This window comes from Mastigoproctus giganteus, chromosome 4 (genome assembly GCF_048544385.1).
Source record: "Mastigoproctus giganteus isolate SK-2022 chromosome 4, ASM4854438v1, whole genome shotgun sequence".
In the NCBI taxonomy this organism is placed as follows: Eukaryota; Metazoa; Arthropoda; class Arachnida; order Uropygi; family Thelyphonidae; genus Mastigoproctus; species Mastigoproctus giganteus.
In genome coordinates, this window is record NC_143578.1 from 25,103,095 (window position 1) to 25,127,870 (window position 24,776).

The 24,776-nt window shown below is 36.0% G+C and overlaps 1 protein-coding gene across 2 annotated transcripts in view; it reads left to right on the forward strand.

Moving 5' to 3' along the window:
• Nucleotides 1-24,776, forward strand: part of LOC150086479 (uncharacterized) — a 76,198-nt gene that overhangs the window by 45,260 nt on the left and 6,162 nt on the right. For both annotated transcript variants that reach the window (XM_090372595.1, XM_090372596.1), the window contains exon 4: nt 12,574-12,732. In XM_090372595.1, the coding sequence (XP_090228721.1) occupies nt 12,574-12,732 (159 nt within the window). The remainder of the gene's footprint in view (nt 1-12,573; nt 12,733-24,776) is intronic.

The following is a 24,776-nucleotide window of genomic DNA, read 5'->3' on the forward strand; positions in this document are numbered from 1 at the left end:
AAGTCAATACTCTTGAAATATTTCCATATCAAATTGTTTCATCATTGTGTATTTTATGTCAGAGGTTCCCAAACTTCTCTGTTCATGGCACCTTTAGTGTCTCAGTAATTTTTTTTCACGGCGCACCTAGACCAAAAGAAATACCTAACTTCTGTTTATTAAGTAGTTAGGTCCAAACAACTTAATAAGAAATGTTGAAACTGTAAACCACAGAGTAGTTCGCACTGTGTCCGACAGATGTAGAATATTGCTGTGTTTCCTTTGAAAATTTAAAATATTCTGCAGCGCACAGTTTGGGAACCACTGTTTTATGCAATAAACATTTAATTCCATAATTATTTTCATTATCTTTTACATGGTATACAGTTAAAAAGTTATTTAAAAGGTATTTTTAAAATTCTTTATGGATATTCCTGAAGGTCAAGGACCAATTATAATTTTTCCTATTGATTATTATATTCGATTAACACGTTTGCATGATGTGCTCATGGGATGAATTAATCATGTTAATTGAGGTCAGCCTGTATAACATCTACTTTCATTTATTATTAAGATTTATATTATTATTAAGTGTGGCAGCAAAGTTCCCGAACTGGTGCTGTTGCGTTTTGTTCAATGAGTTTGAAAATAAACGGAAGTGGTATGTTTGTTGTATTTCAAACTCCCTCCAACAGATGGTGGTGCAGAAATTGTCCAGTAAGCTGATAAGTTGCAAGCAACAACCAGTTTAGTAGTTGTGTTAAGTTCTGTGTTACAGTTTTACAGTGGAGCAATGAACGAATATCAAAATTTGCTTTAAACTGGGAAAATCTGCAATAGAAACATATGAAATGTTTATGGTGATGAAATGTTGTTATACCAGTGCATTTGAATGGTATAAATGGTTCAATGATTGATGTGAGGATGTTTGTGATAACTCAAGAAGTGGGTATCCATCAACCTCTTGAAAAGAGTAGAGGGTTATCGTTATCAAAGTTCAGGAAATTGTGACAAGAGCTTGAGCCTCATAATGATGGCTAATAAGTTGGATATGATGAGTAAGGACACAACATGTCAAATTCTGCATAAAAATTTTGGGAAAAGGAAGGTCTGCACAAAATTTGTGCCACATAGCCTTACGGGTGAGCAGAAGTAACTTAGAGTGTCATTGTGCGAAGACTTCATCAGAACTTAAGACAATCCTAATTTCCTTGACTGTATTTACCCTGGAGATGAATGCTGGGTGTTTCAGTAAAACCCAGAGACAAAGCGTCAGAGTATGCAATGGACTTCCAAGTCCCAGAAAGTTTTGTTTACACAAGTCCAGGGTCAAGACGATGCTGGTCGTGTTTTTCGACAAACGGTGAAATTCACAAGAAATTTGTACTTGAAGGGGAGAGAGTCAATGCTGTGTTCTATGTGCAGGTGCCTCAAAGACTATTGAAGCACATTTCCCTGGTGAGGCTGCAATTTCGAGAGAAAGGTAACAAGTTCTTGTTAAACGACAATGCCCTGCCCATTCCACACTTGTTGTGAAGACATATCTAACAAAACATAGCATTGTACAGATTGACCATCCACCCTACTCTCCCAGTCTGGCACTAGCAGTCTTCTTCCTCTTTTCCAAGGTAAAAACTGCCTGCAAAGGAAAGAGATTTCAAGATGTTGAGAACATAAAGAAAAATGTAACCATTGAACTGAACATCATTTCTTTGGATGACTCTGCTGGCTCTTTTCTGAACCTTTTAGAACAGTATAGGAAGTGCATTCAATCAGGTGGTGATTGTGGTGATTACTTTGAATAAAAAATAAAACTATTTTTGAGCTCCTTCACTTTGTGTTCCTTTTATTGCACCAGTTTGTGAACTTTATTGCCACACTGTGTGCGCATGCACGCGTTATCAAGAAGTCACAATATGACCATGGTTTATGGAAGCACAAAGTATTTCCATTAGCCAGACAGCTTAGTGCAAGTTTGGCAAAATTATTTTATTTTAATTTTAAATATGGTAACTTTTCTATTTTCAGTTTTGCACATCTAAACTAATGGCAGTGGCACTGCCATTCAGTTTAGATGTACAAAATGCCTTTGCCCACCTTATCCCATGGTCCTTTACATTGAGCAGATGCACTGGTACCACCCTCCTGAACCCATCAATTTTAAAAATTCTAAAATATCCTTATATTATTACAACAGCTAAATCAGTATTTAAGATCTAAGGTTTATCATACAAAGCCTGAAAAAGTTTTACTTGAAATGTAAGCAGGTGGTCAGTAAGGCTTGGTAGACTATCACTAATCTGTAGGACTTTTGTTAATAGGAAGAGGGATGTTGTTACAATAGTAGCCTTTTTAGCTGATGTATTCCTCTGACTCACAGATATAAGGAATGCAGAATTTGAATTAGGGGAGTACAGTGTGTACAAGAAAGGACAGACACGATAGGAGGGAAGAGGGGTTATGCTCTTTGTTAGGAAACATAAAATCTAAGGCAGTGCATCTGATATGGGTGGCCAGTGCAATGTTGAGTCAGTTTGGTGTGACATAAGTGCTGGGAAAGTAATAACGAGAGTAGGCATGTGTTACAGGCCTAATGAGTACAAGTTGCAAGAGTGATGAGTATATGAAACAACTATACAGAGAAATAGAGTGGTACAGTACAGTAACTCAGAATGTCTCACATTGGAGGATTTTAACTTTTCAGAAGTGGGTTGGTCACTCACAGACTAGTAAGACTTTTGTAGATTTATTGGATGACTGTTTTCTACAGCAGCATGTTCGAGAGGCAACACGAGGAAGCAGTACCCTTGATCTCCTTATCAGCAGTGATTTTTTGTGTGTTAAGAATCTGCTGGTAGAGAATCCACTGGGTGGTGGTGATCACAGTGTACTAACGTGGAATTTAATTAAAGACATAATTGCTGTGAAGGGTAAAGGGAGACTTTTAATTTCATAAAGGTGACTACAGTGGCACCTTTAGTGCCACTGTAGTCACCTTCAGGGTTTTTAAATTCTGTGCAGTGGGACCAACTGAAGATGTTACGAACAGAAAATTCTAAATGGGAAGCATTCAGGGAAGTAATCATAGAAGCGTCTAGGCTTTTCATGCTAATGAAGAAATACAGTTTAGGGCTTAGATCTAAATGGATGTCAGATCAACTGTTGAGACACATGGCAGAAAAGAAAGTGCATGGGATGCATATAAATTATCAGATGATACAGAAGCCATAATCAAGTCACAAAGGAGGTTAGGCAAGCTAAGGTAGATTATGGGGAGTCTGCACAAAGAATGCCCAAAAAAAACCAGCAATGATATCTGTGCCTATATTAACAGTAGACGGAAGGGGTTGAATCATATTGGACCACCTGATGTCAGTGGATTAACTGTTGATGACCCTGCTCAGGGTTGCTGACAATTTGAATAAGTAATTTACATTAACACACAAGGAATTGTTTAGAGCAGGGGATGCCACAAGTTTATCAAACTGAATAAGAAACTAAATGATTTTGTGATAACTAAAAGGAAAGTGCAAGAGAAATTGTTGAAGCTAAATGTAAAAAAACTGCCCAGGGTGGATGGAATCTGTCCAATTATATTAAAGGAGGCAGCAAATGAGATAAGCATACTGTTAACCATAATTATAAGAGCATCCTTGGATTCAGGGGAGATCCCTATGGACTGGAGATGTACAAATGTACCCCAAATTTATAAAGGGGGATTAAAATGTGACGTGAGTAATTATAGACCTACAGGGAAAATAATGGAATCACTGGTTAAAGAAGTAATGAAGGACCATATAGATAGGAATGCAATTATACTGAGTCTTATCCTGGATTTGTTAAGGGATAGTCTTGTGTAACCAATCTGATTGGATACCATGATGCAGTGACAAAGGAACCAGATGAAAAAAATAATTTTGATATCATATACTTGGGTTTCACGAAGGCTTTTGATACTGTTGCCCATAAAAGACTGCTATACAAACTGGAGCAGTGTAGCATTAAGGACAACTTATTGCTATGGGTAAAAGGATGGTTGAGTGGAAGAAGAGAGAGAGAATGGTTATCAATGGGCACTGCTCTACGTGGACTAATGTTATCAGCGGAGTTCCCCAGGGTTTAGTGCTGCACCCATTGGGGCTTTCGATAGTTATTAATGATATTGATCAGCTTAATATCCAAATTTTGTTATCCAAAGGTTGGCAGGGTGGTTAATGACAGTAATTAGGGTTAGTTTTTGCACCAAGATCTAGGAAAATTAGGTCGTGGGCTGCGAAATAATATAGTTAAAGTTGAACTTTGACAAATGCAAGATACTGCATATGAGTAACAGTAATCCCAGAGTTACTTATCAACTGTATGGTACTATGTTCAGGTTAGTAGAAAATGAAAATGACCTGGTGGTAATTATGCAGTCAGATATGACATTCTCTGAGCAGTGCAGATGTGCTGCTAGGACAGTTCTTGAGGTTTTGTCAGTGATGTGCAGAAACTTCGCTAGCAGGGATAATGAGGCAATTATTTTTTGTACAAGGCCATGGTTATGCTGCATCTTGAGTTCTGTATACTGGTCTGGAGGCCACACTTTAGGAAAGATGTAGATCGGCTGGAATGGGTGCAGAGAAGGGCAACCAGACTGGTGAAGGGAACAAAAGGGTGAAAACCCTTTTGTTCCCTTCACCAGTAAGAAAACTGAAGCTTTCTTACCAAGAAAGCTTCAATTTTGAAAATTGATGCAATTGGAAACTAGGTATATAATTAATGCAATGTAATACACCAACCGTAAACTTTATTTAAAATAAAAAATATTAGACCGGATCAAATTAAAATTATAAAATAAAATACACATGATTGTACAATAAAAGCAATTACACTATATGGGATAAAAGCAATAAAAACAACCATAGCTTTCAGAGGCGACCGCCTCCTTTATCAACAGTAAGACTTGTCATGGTACATCCTTAAATACCTGCAGGATCACGACTCACAGCACGCGTTATCGTTGGATTATGGGCAGTATCCTCCACGTGTGCATGGAAACCAGAAATGGCTCGGGAGCATGCCAGGTGGAACCGCTCATCCCGGCCAAGAATTATGGTTTCAAAGAGAGGATGGATATGGATTCCCCTGGCTCTATCAATGGCGTTATGTTCAGAAGAACAAATCTGCAAACTCTCAAGCCATTTGTGGTTTCAATATCCTTTTGAACGATCGACTATGATGGCATTGCCAGGTGACATTTGGTGGTGGTTCTTCCAAAGACGTTCAGCCACAGCAGATTTCCCATAATCTGTGGCCTTTATTGCATTAATATGCTCCCACATATGATCTTTGAAAGGCATTTTGTCCACTAACATAACATAACAATCCTCACAATCTGGGCATTTAATCTCATATATGACCCAACTTGTACCTTCCATGGGTACAGGATCTTTAACCTTTGACACAACTGTGTGCAATCTTTGCCCTGGCAGTTGCACACAACATGTCTGGCAAGCATGTAATATTCGGGCAATTCACTCAGTTAAGTTACCCGGAGAGTAGGGAATGTATGCGGTGGCAATGGGTATGAGTGGCTCCCTTCATCTGTGTTTTGCTTCCCGAACATATTTATCCAAAACCTTCTGGGGTACCCTCATTCTCTGAGATCTGCTGTGACGCATTTAATCTCCTCCTTGGCACCTCCGTAACCAGGTGGGCAGGAGCAGCAGTGTGTAGCACATGCTTCTTAATTAGACCGGGGTTCAAGCCCGTGACCACCAAATATGGAGGATGCGAAAAGGTTAGGGAATGAACATCGCATATCCCCAGAAGCAATATGGCCTTAGTTGCTAATGCTCCTAAAAACCTAATAAAAAACAAATCTCCTCCTTTCTATCTTCAGAAGTGCTACAAGTGGAGCATATATGAAATTAAATGCCCGGATTGTGGGGAGAGTTATGTTGGTGAGACAAAATAGTGTTTCAAAAATTGTATGGGGGAGCATATTAACGCAATAAAGGCTGCAGATTATGGGAAATCTGCTGTGGCTGAACATTTTTTGGAGGAGAACTACAAAATTTTACCTGACGATGCCACCATAGTCGATTGTTCACACTGATATTGGAACCACAAATGGCTCAAGAGTTTGCTGATTTGCTCTTCTGAGCATAACACCATTAATAGAGACAGGGGAATCCGTATTCATCCCCTCTTTGAAACCATAATTCTTGGACAGGATGAATGGTTCTGCTTGGCACACTCCTGAGCCATTTCTGGTTTCTATGCACATGTGGAGGATACTGCCCATACTCCTATAATAATGCATTCTGCAAGCTGTGATCCTGCAGGTATTTAAGGACGTACCATGACAAGTTAAGACTTACTGTTGATAAAGGAGGCAGTTGCCTCTGAAAGCTATGTTTGTTTTTATTGTTTTTATTCCGTATAGTATAATTGCTATTCTTTATATCTTATTATTTTACTGATTTTATTGTGCAATCAGTATATTTTATTTTATCATTTTAATTTGATCTGATCTAATGTTATTTTAATAAAGTTTCAGTTATATGGTTGGTGTTATTACATTGCAGTTATTATGAATCAACTTTCCTGACCCGAGAGGCCTATTTGAAGAATTGGAGAATAAGTACCTGTGGGGAGATCTTATTGAGGTGTTTAAGGCCTTAAATGGATTGTGTAATCAAAATGTTTATGGTATTCTTTCTCTTTCTGAGACCACACACTTGAGGGGGACACAAATTCATGTTGAAGGATGGTTGGAGGTTGGATGTGCAGAAGTTTGCCTTCAGCCAACAGGTGGGGTTGACTGTTGGAACAGGCTTCCATCTCTTAGTGTGGAAGTGGGTGGTTTGAATAAATTCAAGTAAGAACTAGACAGATTCTTGGAGGGTTTAGTGCTTTTTTTTTTTTTTTTTTTTTTTTGCTAATGCTGTATAAGCTTGCTTTTTGCATCATATGTCACTACTACTACTAAGTGTCAGGTTTACCATCAATTCTGCAATCTCTAGAGTGTGTTTCTCAGAAATAAATGTGGGAAACTGTTGAAGAGTGGTGTTAGACAAAGTATTATGAATACATATCCATAATATTATAGTTCAGTGGTAACATCAATCTGTACTGATTTTAACACTGTATTCAAAGCTACCTGTAAACTTTTATTTTCATATCGATCAGGAATTACATATGATAACTTAATATTAACATTTATTTTTTAAAATATATACTGGTATTCAAAGAAAGTGCATCACCCCTTAAAATTGTAATTGTTGTCCGAATAACATAAGTGTATGGCAGTATTTCTTATAGCTTGCATCAGATAAGATTGACACGTGTAGGTGATGAAGTAATATTGCATCAGCTGTTTTTTTTTTTTTTTTTCCCCCGGCTATATAAGCATGCTCTGCAAGAGTTGTAGTCATTCCTTGCTTGTGTCAGGATGGCGAGTTACGTGCAGTTGATGCCACGAAGAAAAAGTGCTATTGTTGCTTTACGTGAGGAAGGATGTTCTTCCCGTCATATTGCTTATAGAGTGTCTTGTAATCAGTCGACAGTGAATAGATTTCTTTCCAAACTCAAGAATACTGGTTCTGCTGATAGGAAAAAAGGAATTGGATACAAACGAGTCTGTACGCCAAGTCAGGGCCGCATTTTGAAGCATTTTATACCTTAAAAATTGTAAAGCTTCTTTGTCTGAGCTGAAAAGAGAATGGGAAGAACATACAGGAGTGGTAGCAAGTGCAGTAAGTCAGAAGACTTACTGCACTTGCTAATTTCTGACAAGTCAAAAATGGACTTGTAGCTCGTCATCCTAAGATGAAGCCCCTCCTCAAACAAAAAATGAAAAAGGCCCGATTAATTTGGTGTAAGGAGCATGTCAAATAGATCCCCGAGCAGTGGAAGTCAGTTATTTTCTCGGATGAGAAGAAATTCAACCAGCATGGCTTTGATGGGAGACAAACGATTTGCCGTAGACATGAAGAATACCATCCAGACTGTATGGTGTCTACAGTGAAATTCTCTACCAGCTAAATGATATGGGAGTGCATTTTGTATCGTGGAATAGGTCACCTGCAGTTTATAAAAGGTTCCGTAAATGCCAATGGATACCTGGCTATATTGGAAGGCAAATTGCTGCCAACCATTAGAGACCATTTCAACCTGCCAAGTAACTGCATCTTTCAGGACGACTCTGCTCCTTGTCATCAGGCGAAAATTGTAAGTAGGCACTTCTGTAGTTAGCTTCATTTCTGCATTAGATGTTTGACAGTAATTTGTTTACATTTGTTATAGGTGAAAAATGGTTGGAAGAATGGTCCATTACAACTGTTAGCTGGCCAGGAAACAGCCTAGACCTGAATCCTATAGAGAACTGTTGGCATTGTGTGGAATCTGCAGTTGCCAGAAAGAAACCAAAGACCCTTCGTGTTTGGAACTATGAACTATCGGTTGATTATCTTCAGAAATTGATCTTGTCAGTGCCTTGATGGTGTGCTGCTGTCATCAGGGCCAGAGGCGGTTCAACCAAATATTAGTTTGCACCTGGTGAACTTTTCATTTTAATTTCTATTTAAAATGATAAACTGAAGCAAACTGAGAGCTTCTGATAACATTTCAGCCATAATTGTCATATTTACCAAAATTGTTGTATAAAGGTTGCAAATGCTCATTTTGGAATATTTTGAGAGCACCTGTCAAATGTTACTTAGCTTTGCCTTAACTATTAATAAATATATTTTGTTTATATTTCTATTTGTGATGCTAGTCATTAATATAATATACCATCGCAAAAACGGGTTAGCAATGTGAAATTCCTAGGTGATGCACTTCGAACACCAATGTATATTGATGCAAGTTTCTAATTTATATTTTCATTATATTGGAAAAAAAAAAAATTGACATGCTCCTAATGGGAAAAGGATGCCATTTGTATTGTTAGGACACCCTCTACTTTTCTTCAGTGGTGTAAACAATTCATTGGAAAGAAAAAAAAAAAAAACTGACACTTCTCTCTGCTGATAGCTGTTTTGGACCATTGCAAGATCTAATTCTTTTAATGCATATAAAGGAACACTCATTCATTTATACATTAAAGATGTTTCAATCAAAGGCAGTGTGAAGCATCTAAATTCTAAAGTATAAAAACAAAACAAAACAAGGAATTTACCCAAGATCCAGAAAAAGTACCTTATGAGGATACAGAATTCAGAAAACATAAATCTGGTTATATTGTCTTAAGATTATCTAAGTTTACCTGACTATGTCTTTAAGATTAGTTTAGCTTTATCTTAACTTTGGTTATGATAAATATTGTTTTTAAGGGAAAACTAACTGTTGAATGGTTTAGCTAATTTGTGGAGACTTACAAGTTCTTTGTATGTTTCTGAGTCAGAAATATGGCTATACAGCAGGCCCTTGCTATAATGCAGTTCACTTTATGCTGATTCGCTATAACGCTGTTCTTATATTATAACCCATATCTGACTATAACGCTGTCACAAATCACTAATGTTCTTTTACAGATTGAATTTTTGGCATATTTAACGAAATCATTTCATCTGATGGATCAACATTTTAAAAAATGATCAAGTATATTGCTTGTAATATTTGCGTTATATACATTTATCCGAAGTCTGGTCATCACTCAGTACAGTATTAGACATTGTGCGTAACGGACGGTACTTGAACATCATATCATAATAAATGCAACCAACGCAGTACGAAGACTATAAATATAAGAAAAAGACTGAATTTGAAAATTAAATTAGACATTTTGAAGCGAATTGATTCCGGTTAACGACAAGCGGATGTGTGCTCCATAATTTAGGACTGGCAAGTTTAACTGTAAGAACAATTATAAAAAATAAAGAATTAATTTTAGCAGTGGGAAAGACAGCTGTTCCACTGCAAGCAACTAGGGCTAGGCCGGCTATTAGGATTGAAATGGAGAGACTTAAACTAATTTTATTGAAGATAATATCCAATGCAGAATTCAGTTAAGTTAAATATTATAAAAAAAAAAGAGAGAGATTAGCCTATATGATGATCTGAAGAAAATTCACCTAAAAAAAAAAAAAAGTGGAACTATTTAAAACTAGTAAGGGCTGGTTGAATAGATTTAAAATCCAGGGAGAAGCTGCAAGTGCAGATCAAGGAGCCAAAACTTTCAAAAAAGAACTTGTTAAAATTATTGAAGAGGGGTATTATGTGTTATACTTCTCAACAAGTTTTTAACATAGATGAAGCAGGACTTTTTTTGAAATAAATGCCTAAAAGAAGTTTCATATTGAAAGAAGAAAAAAACATGCCAGGTTTCAAAGTGGTGAATGATTGGTTGACTTTATTGTTGGGTAGTAACTCTGCGGGGGATTTAAAATTAAAACCCCTTTTAGTTTACCAGGAAGAGGGCCAAAATCGATACATTTTTCATGATTAAATTCATCAATTAAAATCAATTTAGATCAATTAAATTCATGATTTTAATTGGAATTTTAAGTTTAATTTTGATACGTAAGTAGTTACCACATAATTATATACGTATGTAATGTAGAATATTTTATATGTACAAATATTTGAATATTAAATATTTTGACCGACATTTGTGCATCTTTTCACTACCGTTTATTATTGATTAGGAAATATCCTGTGGCACCGACTGAAACTCACAAATACATGTTACCTTATGGGAATGCTGCGCTCGCTTAGCGCTCTGTTTTTCCGGAACGAATTATCAGCGTTAAGTGGGGGTCACCTGTACAAAGTTTCAGTTTTTTTTTTTTTTTTTTTTTTGTCCAGTGGGCATTTCAGCACTTAGTGAAGGTTAGGTGCAGAAGCAGTGGCTGCACAGAGTCACCTTGTTGCTGTGTACCAAAAATGTTGACGCTACAAGTTTGGCTTGGGAATAAAAAAAAAAAAAAATCCTTTTACCTCCAAACAAGGCTTGATGAAATTCATGAAAATATTGAACAAAGATAGAGACTTAAGTATAAGTACCTATGTGGTAAATACTCTTTCAGACATATATAAATTACCAACATAGTGTCAACAATATGCTCACTAAATTCAAAGGATTGTAATATTAGCTTGAAACTTCATTTCTTACATTCCCATTTAGACCATTTCACTGAAAATATTGGAGTTGTTAACAAAAAATTGGAAACTTTCATCGATATATCAAGAGGAGTTATCAGGAAAGGTGGATCAGCAATCAGCCATCTGTGATGGCTGATTGCTGTTGGATACTATAATTAGCATTAGTGGAGGCATATGAAGCAAGAAAGCAAGCTTATACAGCATCAGCCAAAAAAAAAAAAGAAAAAAAACTTCCCATTTCACCCATCCATTCGCTCCAAAAGTTTGTCCACTTCTTCCTTGAATTTATTTAAGCTATCAACTTCCACAATGACATGGAAGTTTGTTCCAGCAATCAATCACCTGCTGGCTAAAGGTAAATTTCCGCACATCTATTCGACAACTTTTTCTTCAATTTCAGTTTATGCCCCCTCAGGTTAGTAATCTGAGCAAGAGGAAGAATCCCATCAGCATTGAGCCTGCTCAATCCATTCAAGGTCTTATATACCTCAATCAGATTACCTTGTAGGTGCCTAGTCTCCAGACTCTGCAATTTGCAGAACTTAAGTCTTTCTTCGTAAGAGCACCTCTTTGTTCTACTCACCAGTCTTGTTGCCCTTCTCTGTACTCATTCTACCAACTCTACATCCTTCCTAAAATGAGGCTTCCAGACCTGTATGCAATACTCAAGGTGTGGCCTGACCATTGCCTCATACAAGGGAATGATCACTTCCTTGTCTCTGCTAGCAAAATTCCTATATATCATTGACAAAACTCCATGACCTGTTCTGGCAGCTCATCTGCACTGCTCAGAGAGCTTCATAACTGACTGCACAATAACCCCCAGATCTTTTTCATTCTCCACCTCCCTGAGTGTAGCACCACCCAGTTGGTCATTTCTCTGGGGTTACTGCTACCCATATGCAGTACTTTGCATTTGTCAATGTTAAACTTCAGTTGTTACTTCTCACCCCATCTGCCCAACTTTTCCAGATCTTGTTGCAGCAGCATACTATCATTACTGTTATTAACAACTCTGCCTGCAAACTTTGACATTAAGCAATGGGACGCTTCAGGAGTAATACATAAATGAAATGCAATACAATTTATCTTTCAGGATAAATGATGATGAATATTCATTTCATGTCAGTATTCTTTTGTAAGTTTTTTTTTTTTTTTATTTTTTAATTTCTTTAACAACCATAATTATATATTATTTTTTCTATCATGATACCAAATGTTAATTATATTAAAATATAATTTCATTTACATTACCATTTTCTTTTTTTCCATTTTGTAAAACTTTTGTGATTCTGAAAAAAAAAAAAAAAACCTGTTTTCAAAAATAGATTAGCTGAATTATCAAAAATCACTTATTGGAACGAAAAAACACCTTTAAAAAAGTTAAAAAATTTCCAGACCTATGTATTTGTCTTTGTAATGTATAAATTTTATAATAGGGTAACCAGTTTTATCCTTTCACTCATGTTAATATAAAATGTTTATTCATGTTTTTTATTCAAGGTGGTATGCTCTTTGATCGTTATAATCGACAATTTTTGCTATTTTTGAGCCTACTTGCAACTGCCATTGGTGTGGTAATAATGCCATTTTGTACAGACCTAGGAGCATTGATGGCATGTACTGCTATTACAGGAATTACAATGGGCTTTTTAGATACAGGTAATACACAAATATTTAATTCTTTTTAATTTTTTTATTTATTTATTTTTTTGTATAAAGGATTTCAGTAAATATATGTTTATGATTTTGTGTTGAACATTGAATATTATTTTCATTTGTGGAAATTAATGTAACTAATGTCTGATAGATTTCTGATTAAGATGATGTTAATGAAATAGTAAAATTTACAGTTTTGGAATGCAGTCATACTAAGTAAGTTGTATTCAAAGAAACATCACTCAATACTGAAGTTACTGCTGATAACCTGGACACTACAGTTCAGTGTCTTTGAAATCCTTAGCTTTAGACATACGAAAAAGTGGCCCACCTGACTGTTGCTAACAGGAAATCAAATTATAGACTAGAAAAAAACTGACTCAAAACTATTGTGATTGGTTTGGTTTAATCAAGTTTATCCTTTTCAGTGCCAATATAGTTCATGTTTAGGCTAAAGCCAGCAGGTAATGGCTGAACCACATCTTGCTTGTGTGAAAGTTTTTTTTTTTTTTTTTTCTATTATCTCGCATGGTTTGTTGCAATAGTGTGGTTGGTTTGCATTTGTCACTCATGTGTAGAGGTACTAGTTCAGATTCCGTTGGAGATTGGAAGAATTCTCTAAATGCCTCCTCAGTGAGGGCTGTAGTTAACTGACCTCCGGCTGAGGGGGGGGGTAGGGCTTTTCTTTATGAATATTTTGGGCTTTTCAGCTTATGCACAACTACACTTGTAAAAGTGTGTTGAATAGCATATGATTTTTTGCACTATACTATGTTATACTATACTAAACTAAACTAAACTAGATAATGTGTGCCTAAACCCCCCTCCCCAAAACAGTCAAGCTACTTTCATATTTCCTGTACCAATTGCAGTGTCCATGATTCTGAGTCTTTTAATGCATTGTAACTGTCTACTTTATGGTACAGTTTCTTGTGATTGGAAGCCAATAACCTAACAGCATCACTCTAAACAAATGAGATTCATAGATTATATAGACTAGAAAAACCCACAAAAAACTGTGACTGGTTTTGTTTCATCAGGTTTATCCCTTTTTAAGCAGTCATTAGTGTGGACCACAGGAATGCAGATATGTACTGTGATTGGACACTGCTGTATACCATATCTTAATGTAATGCCAGTACTGTGGAGAAGGGAGAGAAATGATGTATTGCAGACCACTGTCTTTATGGTTGTTGCATAATCGTATGTTGCAGAGAAGTCTTGGCCACCTTATGAGAATATTTTTAGCACAAAATCATTTTTCATAATTTCATGGCATAATGAACTATCAGTGGGGTTTCGGGATTATCTGAAATCAGTCTTATGTACCGTGGTTCCTTCCATTTATTATTCCTGGGGCTTAGATCTGTAATAGAGATGATCGAGTGGTTAGAGTGATTTAGACTATTCAGTGAAAAAAAAAAAGTATTGTATGAGAGATTCCACAAAAACATTGAATTTGAGAAGGCTGTAGTGTGATTAACTAACTGTTAAGTTTATAATAATAAAAATTCTCTCCATCTACGAATAGAGAATATGAATAGAGCCCTGGGTGGTAGATGACTCATCAACCGGTGCAATACCACAACTTTGCTTATTGGCTTGAAGTGGTGGAACCCCATGTTTAGTCTCTAGAGCTAAGTTCCGGTCAACCCTTCCCTATCTCTTCCATCATACAGTATGATTGATGACTTTTGAGGTTATGATGAACATCATGGTGAGATCCAATATTCCTTGCATTTTGAGGGTACAGCTCTAAAACAGTGTTTGCAGGCCGGCTGCTAGTTAGTACACCGGACCGAACCTATTGGTAACTCTTTAGGAGGCTTCCGGATCAGCTAGTGTATAATCTTGCTACCTCTACTCTGCCAGATAGTGACTGGAGGGAGTCCGAGTAGTGTATATGTGGGAAGCATTGTCGAGGCCACGTTATGTCAAGGATCTGGGTATATTCTTACCATGTGTACGCCATATCCAAAAATTTCATTACTTCATACAGCATGTCCCACTCTCTTTTTCTTACTGTTGAATACACCATGAATTGTCTGACTAATAGAGCAAGTTTATCTGCAAAAAGATCTAAACCTCCCAAGCACTTCCTAATTCATTTCACAAATATACGTGGTCTCAATTCTAATCTTAACGATGTCCGTTTCCACTTGCAGTCTGCCAAACCACATGTACTTTTTCTGACAGAATCTCAGTTATCGGTTGATTCAACTACTACTCATCTCAGATGCCCAAATTATTCGCTGTATGATTCCTTTCGCCTTAAAGGTGGTACTTGTGCATATGTCCGTTCTGATATTCCCTGTCAGAGACTTGGCAATTTGAAATCTCCTCTTTGATCTTCTCTGGCATAAAATCTCTCTACCTCATTGTGTAAAATTCATCTGTTGTCTCTACCGTTCTCCCAACTCCACTAATCACTTGGAACTCTTTGACCTCCTCTCTTTGCAACTTGACTTTCTCCAGTCCAACTTTCCTAACAGTGAGATAATTTTCCTTGGTGATTTTAATGTTCACAACTCCAGCTGGCTTCCGTTTTCTAGTCACACCGATCCAGCTGGCCGAGATGCTGCGGCTTTTGCATTACTAATGACCTAGCACAGATTGTTCATTTACCTACAAGAATACCGGACAATCCTAATCATACAGCCAATACGCTTGATCTTTTTCTCACAAACAACCCTTCTAAGTACACGGTCGAAGTGAGTTGTCCTTTAGGCACCTCAGATCACAACTTGGTGATTGTCTCTTCTCCAATGGAACCTTTATCTCATAACAATTCCCAACCTCGTGTTGATTGGCATTACAAGAATGCAAAATGGGATGACCTGCGGAGACGTCTTTTCTTCTTTTCCTTGGTCGGATTACTGTTTCAAAACTTCTGATGTCAACGTTTGCTCAGATCGTGTCAGTGAAATTATTCTTGCAGGAATGGAATCCTTTATCCCACAGTCTACTTTAAAATCTCGTCCATTATCTAAACCTTGGTTTTCCAATAAATGTGCTAAGGCTGTTCAAGAGAAGAATGTTGCATATCGTAATTGGCTTGTTTCTAATTCTCCAGTTTCATTTTCTGCCTACACCAAAGCTCGCAACAATTGTAAAGCAGCTATTAATCAGTCCAAACTAGAGTTTGAACAGGCTAAGAGTAGAAAACTTGCTTCTTGCCCTAATGGTAGCAGGGCATTCTGGTCTCTTGCCAAAACTATTGGCCGCAACTTTTGCCCAGCTCTGCTCCCACCTCTGTCGAAACCAGATGGTTCTGTTGTCACTTCAGCCAAGGATAAAGTTGAACTGCTAACATCCCATTTTATTTCCAACTCATGTATTAATGATCTTCGTACGACACCTCCCACCATTCCTAACACGCTCCAGTCAATGCCTCCTGTGGTCTTCCGTCAAAAGGATGTCAGAAGGATTTTGACGAATCTTGATGCTAAGAAAGTTCCAGATCCCGATGGTATTTCTCCACTTGTTCTCAAAACCTGTGCTCCTGAACTTATTCCTATTCTTTGCAGCCTTTTTTCACTTTCTTATTCCAAAGGTGTTTTTCCTTTTGCTTGGAAATTTGCTCATATCCAGCCAGTTCCTAAAAAGAGTAACAAATCCCTGCCATCCAGTTATCGTCCCATTGCAATTACTTCTACTCTTTCTAAAGTAATGGAGAAATCAATTAACCGCCAATTCTTAAACTACCTAGAAACCTTCCGTCTGATCAACGATTGCCAGTATGGATTCCATCAGTGTCAATCCACTGGTGATATTCTGGCTTATGTTACCCATTTATGGACTAATTCAATGGAAAGGTTCGGTGAAACACAAGTAGTTTCTCTTGACATCTCAAAGGCTTTCGATCGTGTTTGGCATAAAGGTCTTCTAAACAAGCTTCCATCTTATGGTTTGCCAACTGTTTTTAGTAATTGGTTATCCAGTTTTCTCTTTGATCGCTCACTGAGGGTGATGGTAGATGGCTCTCTGTCTTCTAACTTCTCCACTAATGCCGGTGTCCCCCAAGGTTCAGTTCTTTCCCCCACTCTTTTCCTCTTTTATATTAATGACCTTCTTCCATTGACTAGAAATGATAGCACATTGCATTCCACTTTCCATTTTGAGAAACCTTGTCCTGGTCAATCAGCTTCAACTTCTCGAAAATCTGCTACCAATTCCTTAAATGCCAATCTTCAGGTAATTCTCCAGTGGGGCAAAGGCAACTTAGTTGATTTCAACCCTTCTAAAACTCAGTCTTGTCTTATATCTCGCAAAAAGGATTCTTCTGCTCCTATGCTTATCTTTAGCGACACTCCGATTTCTAGACAAAATGATATATCTCTTTTGGGGATTACCCTGACTTCTAATCTCTCTTGGCACAAGTACATTACAAATATTGCTTCCTCTGCATCTAAAAAACTTGGTTTTCTCTTTCGCTCTCGGCGTTACTTTTCTTCCAAACAGCTGCTCACTCTGTATAAAACGCAAATCCACCCCGCCATGGAATATTGTTCCCACATCTGGCGTGGTGCCCCCAAAACCTCTCTCAGGCTTCTTGATTCCATTCAGAAGAGGGCAGTTAGGTTAATTAATGATTCATCTCTAACAGAGTCTCTCCACTCGCTGTCTCATGGACATACTGTTTCTGCTGCATGCCTCTTCTACAGATACTTCCATGGGCACTGTTCTTCTGAATTGGCTTCTATAATTCCCGCTTTCTCTTTCAGAACAGTCAGAACACGTGCCGCCACCAGCCAACATCCATTTACTGTCCAACTTCAAACTCACAGAACCAACTTTTCATCTTCCTCGTTTATTCATTCAACTGCCGTTTTCTGGAACAACCTTCTTTCATATGTATTTCCTGAAAATCGCAGTCTAAAAAAAAGGTAAATTGCAGCCATTATCAACCCATTGCAGGATGGAAGCCTCCACAACAATTCATGCTGAGCGAAATGGACCATAATCTGCCACGCTGGTCCAGTGCGGGTTGGCAGATCGACCGTATTCAGCATTCAGGGGCTTGAATCCCGGTCTACTCAAGGAGTGTGTAGTATGCACTCCCGCTCCTGACCACTCGGCTACATCACAGTCTACAGAAGTTCAAGTCCAATGTCAACAAATATCTTCTTTTGTCTTCTCAACCTCCAACCCAAGCACGGTACTAAGTACTATAGGTTCTAATACCTCTCGTGTTTAGGGTTTACATAAAAAAAAAAAAAAAAAAAAAAAAAAAAAAAAAGAGAGAGAGAATGAATACAAGGTATGTTAATATATCCATATGTTCTTCAAGGTCTTGTCGTTAGTCATCTGCCTGTGTTTTTATAATACAGCTTGGTGAGCTGGATTTCAAAGTCACTGCATGATAGGCCCAGACACTAGGAATCACCTCTAGCAGCTAGTCTTTTTTTTTTTTTTTCTTCTCTCAGATGATTGAAAACATACTAAGTGTGCATTCCATGATGACTGATGTGAAGTAATTATATATTATTGATGGATATAAAATTCATGTTTCTCTAAGATGCATACAGTTAGTTCCATCACTTTTTGCAGGTGACACCTCTGTATTTGTTTGAATTTTCAGTTCTGTGAGTGAATTCAATTGCTCTAAAGTACTCTTTTGGCATGTTTTATCTCTCCCAGTAAGGGGGCAAAGTATATATGTTTTTTTTTTTTTTTTGCTCTGTTTTGATTTTGAAAAGAATATTTTGGAAAGCACCAGCAAAAGGACACATGCTTGTTAAGACTATCTTGTTTCCTTGTTAGCTGTTATATTCAGTGTGAAAACTTGTAAAAATAAAATAAAATGAAGATTCTACCAACTTATTGAGATATTTATCATTTCTCTTGTGTATGACCGAACCCTGAAACTACTCGTATTAGACTTTCAGTAAAAAAAACGAACAGTATTTCTAATAATGGTCAGTAATATTAATAATATTGCTTATATTCTATAGCATAGGGATTGTGGCTGTCCATATTATAATAATTTTGATACTTTATTAAAAATTACCATGATAAAATGGTTTATTATTCGGCAATATGTTAATAGAAGTTTTACTGGAGCCATGATCACTTAGAAGTGAACAAGGCTCTGGCAAAGGTGCCATAATGCATTGCTGAATAATAAGTGGTTTTATTGTGATATAAAGAATGTAAGTAATTGGCATCAATCTTTATAAACTGAATACTGATTTATGTATGCACAAATGTGACGTAAAGTGTTATATTCATTTTTGTTGACTTTTAAGTTGATGTTTACAATACTTGATTGGCTTTATCAGGCAGCATACTACTTAATGTTAACCAAGTATTTGATTATCTGAGATACCTTTGGTCCCATTTATCTTGGGTAATCTAGATCAGGTTTCCAGTTAGTGTGATTTGGCATCTGGTGTTTCATGGCAAACTGCATGCACGTGGAAGTTTGTAAACTGTGAATAGTGCTAATGCAAAAATAATTAAATAAATTGGAATTGTTCAATTTTATTACATTTTCTGGTGCAGATATACTGATACTCTGAAAATGTTTCAGATAATATACTCCCAGATGAAAAAAAAAAAAAAAATATATATATATATATATATATATATACACCTAATTCTGTTTTTACACGATAGATACGTTCCTGAAAAATACGTGTAAAAAAAATTTGTGTAAAAAAAGACATTGTATTTATGGAAGAAAAGAAGATTGGTTCCAGATCTAAAAAAATCAGTGAAAATAATTAAAAAAAAAAACCATAAAAATATTCGTTTTAAGCTTATTATTTTATTTAAACAAAATACACATGTAATAATATGTAATTAAAATGTATTAAAATAAATTTGTATGCATATGAAATGAAAAAAAATTCTTCATGAACAAAAAAAAATCTGTTTTACACATAACAAGATTTTATTCATTTTCACTTTCTGATAATAAACGGCGCGTATGTTTGCGTATGACTGGAATATCACTGCCATCACTAGAAATGTTGTGGACATCGTCTTCTTCCTCTATTAATGAAATTCTTTCTGTGATCTCTTGAGCAAAATCAGCACGAGTCTCCTCTGGTGCTGATGTTTCACCGGTTTTACGAACGAATTCAGTTATTAATCGTTGTGTTCGTGTTTTGGTTAGGCCGTTATATAATTCTCTGTAAGAGGCTGTCAACAACTTCAGTTCACGTTGAAACTTCCCAGCGCGTTCCTCATTAGGGTCATTTTTGACAAAATGATTACCTAATTTTCTGGCCAGTTCCAGACCTTCTTTTATTAAATCTGCATTTAGAACAGGATCATTTTCTTCATTATCACTACGTTCTGTGGGATAAGGAGTCCCAAGGACAACCTCTAATATTTCATCTTCGCTTAGGGCTTTGCGGTTAACAATTCATCAATATCTTCAAACGATAGATCATCGAATCCTTCTCCACCAATTTTGTGTGCCATTGTAATGATGTTGGGAAATTCGGTCGTATTAGGGATGATGGGATCTTTGCTTTTTACACATTGTGGCCAAACCGCTTTCCAACACACATTTAAAGTTGCTAGTTTTAATTCAGTTAACGCTAATCCAACTTGATTGATACAATCCATAATTGAGAATTTCTTCCACACATCAATGATTGTTAGTGTTTCATCATTCAGTTTGTCCAAAACGTGTTGGAATGTTCGTTTTACGTAGTATGTTTTAATTGTTGCAATTATACCTTGGTCTAGCGGTTGTATCAAAGATGTAGTATTAGGTGGCAGAAATAAAATTTGTACGTTTGGGTGTTCCAAGACAGGATGGCCGGGTGCATTGTCAAGAATCAGAAGAACTTTAAATTCGAGACCTTTCAAATTCATATAACGTCTGACTTCTGGGACGAAACATTTGTTGAACCATTCTGTAAAAATAGTAGTGGTCACCCAGGCCTTCTTGTTTGCCATCCAGTGAACAGGCAGTTTATTGATATCTACACCTTTCATTGAACGTGGGTTTAGGGCTCGATTTACCAGCAGTGGTTTCAACATACGATCTCCTGAAGCGTTGGAGGAAAATAATAAGGTCACGCGATCCTTAGCTACCTTAAAACCACCAGCAGTTTACTGCGATTTGGCTACATACGTTCTGTTGCATTCGTTTCCAGAAGAAACCAGTTTCATCTGCATTCCACACTTGATCAGGAGTGTATCCTCCATCTTCAATAATTTTTGCAAGTTCCTGCTGGAATACTTTAGCAGCCGATTCATCTGCAGATGCAGTTTCACCTTTAATTTTTATATTATGAAGAGCATTCCTTTTAAGAAACCCTGCCATCCAACCTGTACTCGCAGAAAATTCATACTTTCTGTTTAACTGAGATGAAATGCTTGGCTCCTTTTCTTTAATCTGTCTGTAAATTCTTAGTGCTGTTTGCTTGATGGCATTTCCATCTACTGGTACTCTTTTTTGTGATGATCTTCTATCCATATTACCAGAGCCTTTTCCATTTTTTCCTTGACAATATCTCTTGTATATGATGATGAATTAACACTTACTTTTGTTCCAGAACATACCGACTTCCTAATTGCAGTTTCATTTTTCTTAGTAGTTCTTACGGTAGCTTCATGTACACCAAAATGCTTTCCTACAGACGTAGCCCCTTGTCCAGTTGCAAGACGATCTAAAATTTGAATTTTAAGTTCCAAAGAAATCGTTTTCCTTTTCATTTTGGTAATAGGCGAATTATTCGACATTATATAAGGGCTACCGAAAAATATCTCAGTTATAATTAATAAAAAAAGGTATGAAAAATTTGTAAACTTACAATTTATTGACTATTGGCAAAATTAATAAATTTATATGTGCACAAATTTCACTAAAGATTCTTTCACTTTGAAATAGAGCTTACTACTACATGTCTGCCGAAGGTACAATGCACGAATACCGTAAATGTGCACCAAATTCAATAAAAACGTTGATGATTCATAGATACCTAGACGTACACATTGGTAAGCAAAAGCACGCGTTTCAAAACGCACACACTAGCTGTTATCCAATCTATTGGTGCGTGTAATATAGAAATGATACTAATATGCCACAAATAAAAAAAAATTCTTACAATTTAGGCAAAAAAAAATTCATAGAAATCGTGTTAAATCAAAATGACTCGTGTAAAAAGAGAATGAAATATTTATTTTGAATTCGTGTTAAATCAAATTCGTGTAAAAAAAGTTCGTGCAAAAACAGAATTAGGTGTATATATATAAAATATTGTATTAAAGAATAAAAACAGAAAACATCAGAGAGTTAAATAAACTGGATATGGCAAATGCACCGAAGCGCGCAAAGCAGCAGCAACGGATGCAAATGTAAATATGTGTATATTATAATTAATATGATAAATAAAAGTAAAGATGGCAGTTCGAAACTCCGGAAAGCTTAAAAAATTACATCAAAACGTCAAAAGAAAGTTACGATAGCCTACATCAGATAAAGGCGGGAAAAATTTGCTAAAAACAGTACTCCGAAACGGAAAAGAAAATATGAAATTAATAATATCTGATGTCAGCAAAGTAAATATTGATGCTAAATCAGGTATTTCATCGGGGGACTACACCTGACATAGCATCAACGGACTGCGTTTCCATACTTGCCCATAGTTATGCAAGAGAAAATTTATAAATGTAAATTAATAAATAAATGTAAAAAAAAAAAAAAAAAAACGAAAAAGTATCTCTTACAAAGTATGGACAAGGTAGTCCCTACGCAGTATTATAATTAAAATATAATTAAGGTAAAAGGGCGAATATTATAAAAAGTAGAAGATTAAAAATATTATACCTGAAAATGGTGACGCGAAATTACATGAGGTCAATACGATAGCTGCAAACAAAACAAATAAAACAGCTACTAACGAAAAAATAGATGACTAGTGACCTCTATAATCAGTTTTTAAGACAGTATTTTAAATATACAGAATAAGGTGAAATTTAGGTAGATAAGAAGAAATGAGGCGAGAAGTGTACCACACAGGACCATATATATATAAAAAAATAAATAAATAAATAAAACGGGAGAGGCTGTGGTTTTAAGCTTAGCATCGCGCAAAGCAGCAGATGGCTAAAACTTAAATTAATATAAATAGTGCATTAAAACCAATAGAGATAACAGAATGATAAAAATTGTTTGGACAAACAAATGCACCAAAGCGCGCAAAGCAGCAGCAAAGGATACAGATGTATATAAAATAATATAAATGCCAATGCAAGCAACACTAAAGGCCACAAGGAAAAAATAGATTAACTATAGAATAAAGATTGAAGCCAGCAAATGGCAAACCGGAGGTTAAAAACAAGACCATCTAAAGGAGTTTCGAACTGCCATCTTTACTTTTATTTATCATATTAATTATAATATACATATATTTACATTTGCATCCGTTGCTGCTGCTTTGCGCGCTTCAGTGCATTTGCCATATCCAGTTTATTTAACTCTCTGATGTTTTCTGTTTTTATTCTTTAATACAATATTTTATATATTATATTATTATATCAATTTAAGAATTAGTTATCTGCTGCTTTGCGCGATACTGTTCTTTAAATTACACCCATCTCTGCTATTCAGTCTTTAGATGGTCTTGTTTTTAACTCCGGTTTGCCATTTGCTGGCTTCAATCTTTATTCTATAGTTAATCTATTTTTTCCTTGTGGCCTTTAGTGTTGCTTGCATTGGCATTTATATTATTTTATATACATCTGTATCCTTTGCTGCTGCTTTGCGCGCTTTGGTGCATTTGTTTGTCCAAACAATTTTTATCATTCTGTTACCTCTATTGGTTTTAATGCACTATTTATATTAATTTAAGTTTTAGCCATCTGCTGCTTTGCGCGATGCTAAGCTTAAAACCACAGCCTCTCCCGTTTTATTTATTTATTTATTTTTTTTTATATATATATGGTCCTGTGTGGTACACTTCTCGCCTCATTTCTTCTTCTCTACCTAAATTTCACCTTATTCTGTATATTTAAAATACTGTCTTAAAAACTGATTATAGAGGTCACTAGTCATCTATTTTTTCGTTAGTAGCTGTTTTATTTGTTTTGTTTGCAGCTATCGTATTGACTTCATGTAATTTCGCGTCACCATTTTCAGGTATAATATTTTTAATCTTCTACTTTTTATAATATTCGCCCTTTTACCTTAATTATATTTTAATTATAATACTGCGTAGGGCCTACCTTGTCCATACTTTGTAAGAGATACTTTTTCGTTTTTTTTTTTTTTTTTTTTTTTATTAATTTACATTTATAAATTTTCTCTTGCATAACTATGGGCAAGTATGGAAACGCAGTCCGTTGATGCTATGTCAGGTGTAGTCCCCCGATGAAATACCTGATTTAGCATCAATATTTACTTTGCTGACATCAGATATTATTAATTTCATATTTTCTTTTCCGTTTCGGAGTACTGTTTTTAGCAAATTTTTCCCGCCTTTATCTGATGTAGGCTATCGTAACTTTCTTTTGACGTTTTGATGTAATTTTTTAAGCTTTCCGGAGTTTCGAACTGCCATCTTTACTTTTATTTATCATATTAATTATAATATATATATATATATATATATATATATATACACACAGCAATACCCCACATAGCACTGATAATTAATACCAAAATTGTTCCTGTTATGTGAAACCGTGCTGATTGAGGTATAATTATGAGTTTTAATTGAATGCATACTATGGTAGTGTCCAATATTTTTTATTTCAACTCCTTTTAATTGACTATAAATCTATAAACAATCTGCACTTGATAGCCAATTAAGGATTTTAAATAAAAAATATTGCAAAAATTTTATTAATGAAAATGTAACATCATGAGAGATGAGAAAAAAGTTTTATTGTGTTTATTTAGGTTTCAATAATAAGGTCTGGTGAAGTTCTCTTCTTTTTCTCGGCATACAAGTCTTTGTAGCATCGAATCCCGTCTTGTAGTTTGCCGTATCTGGATGCTACATTCAACATCCTGATCTTCATTCATAATTGCCTCACATGCCATGTCAACCTCCCGAAAAACTTTCTCCAATTCTTCTGTTAAA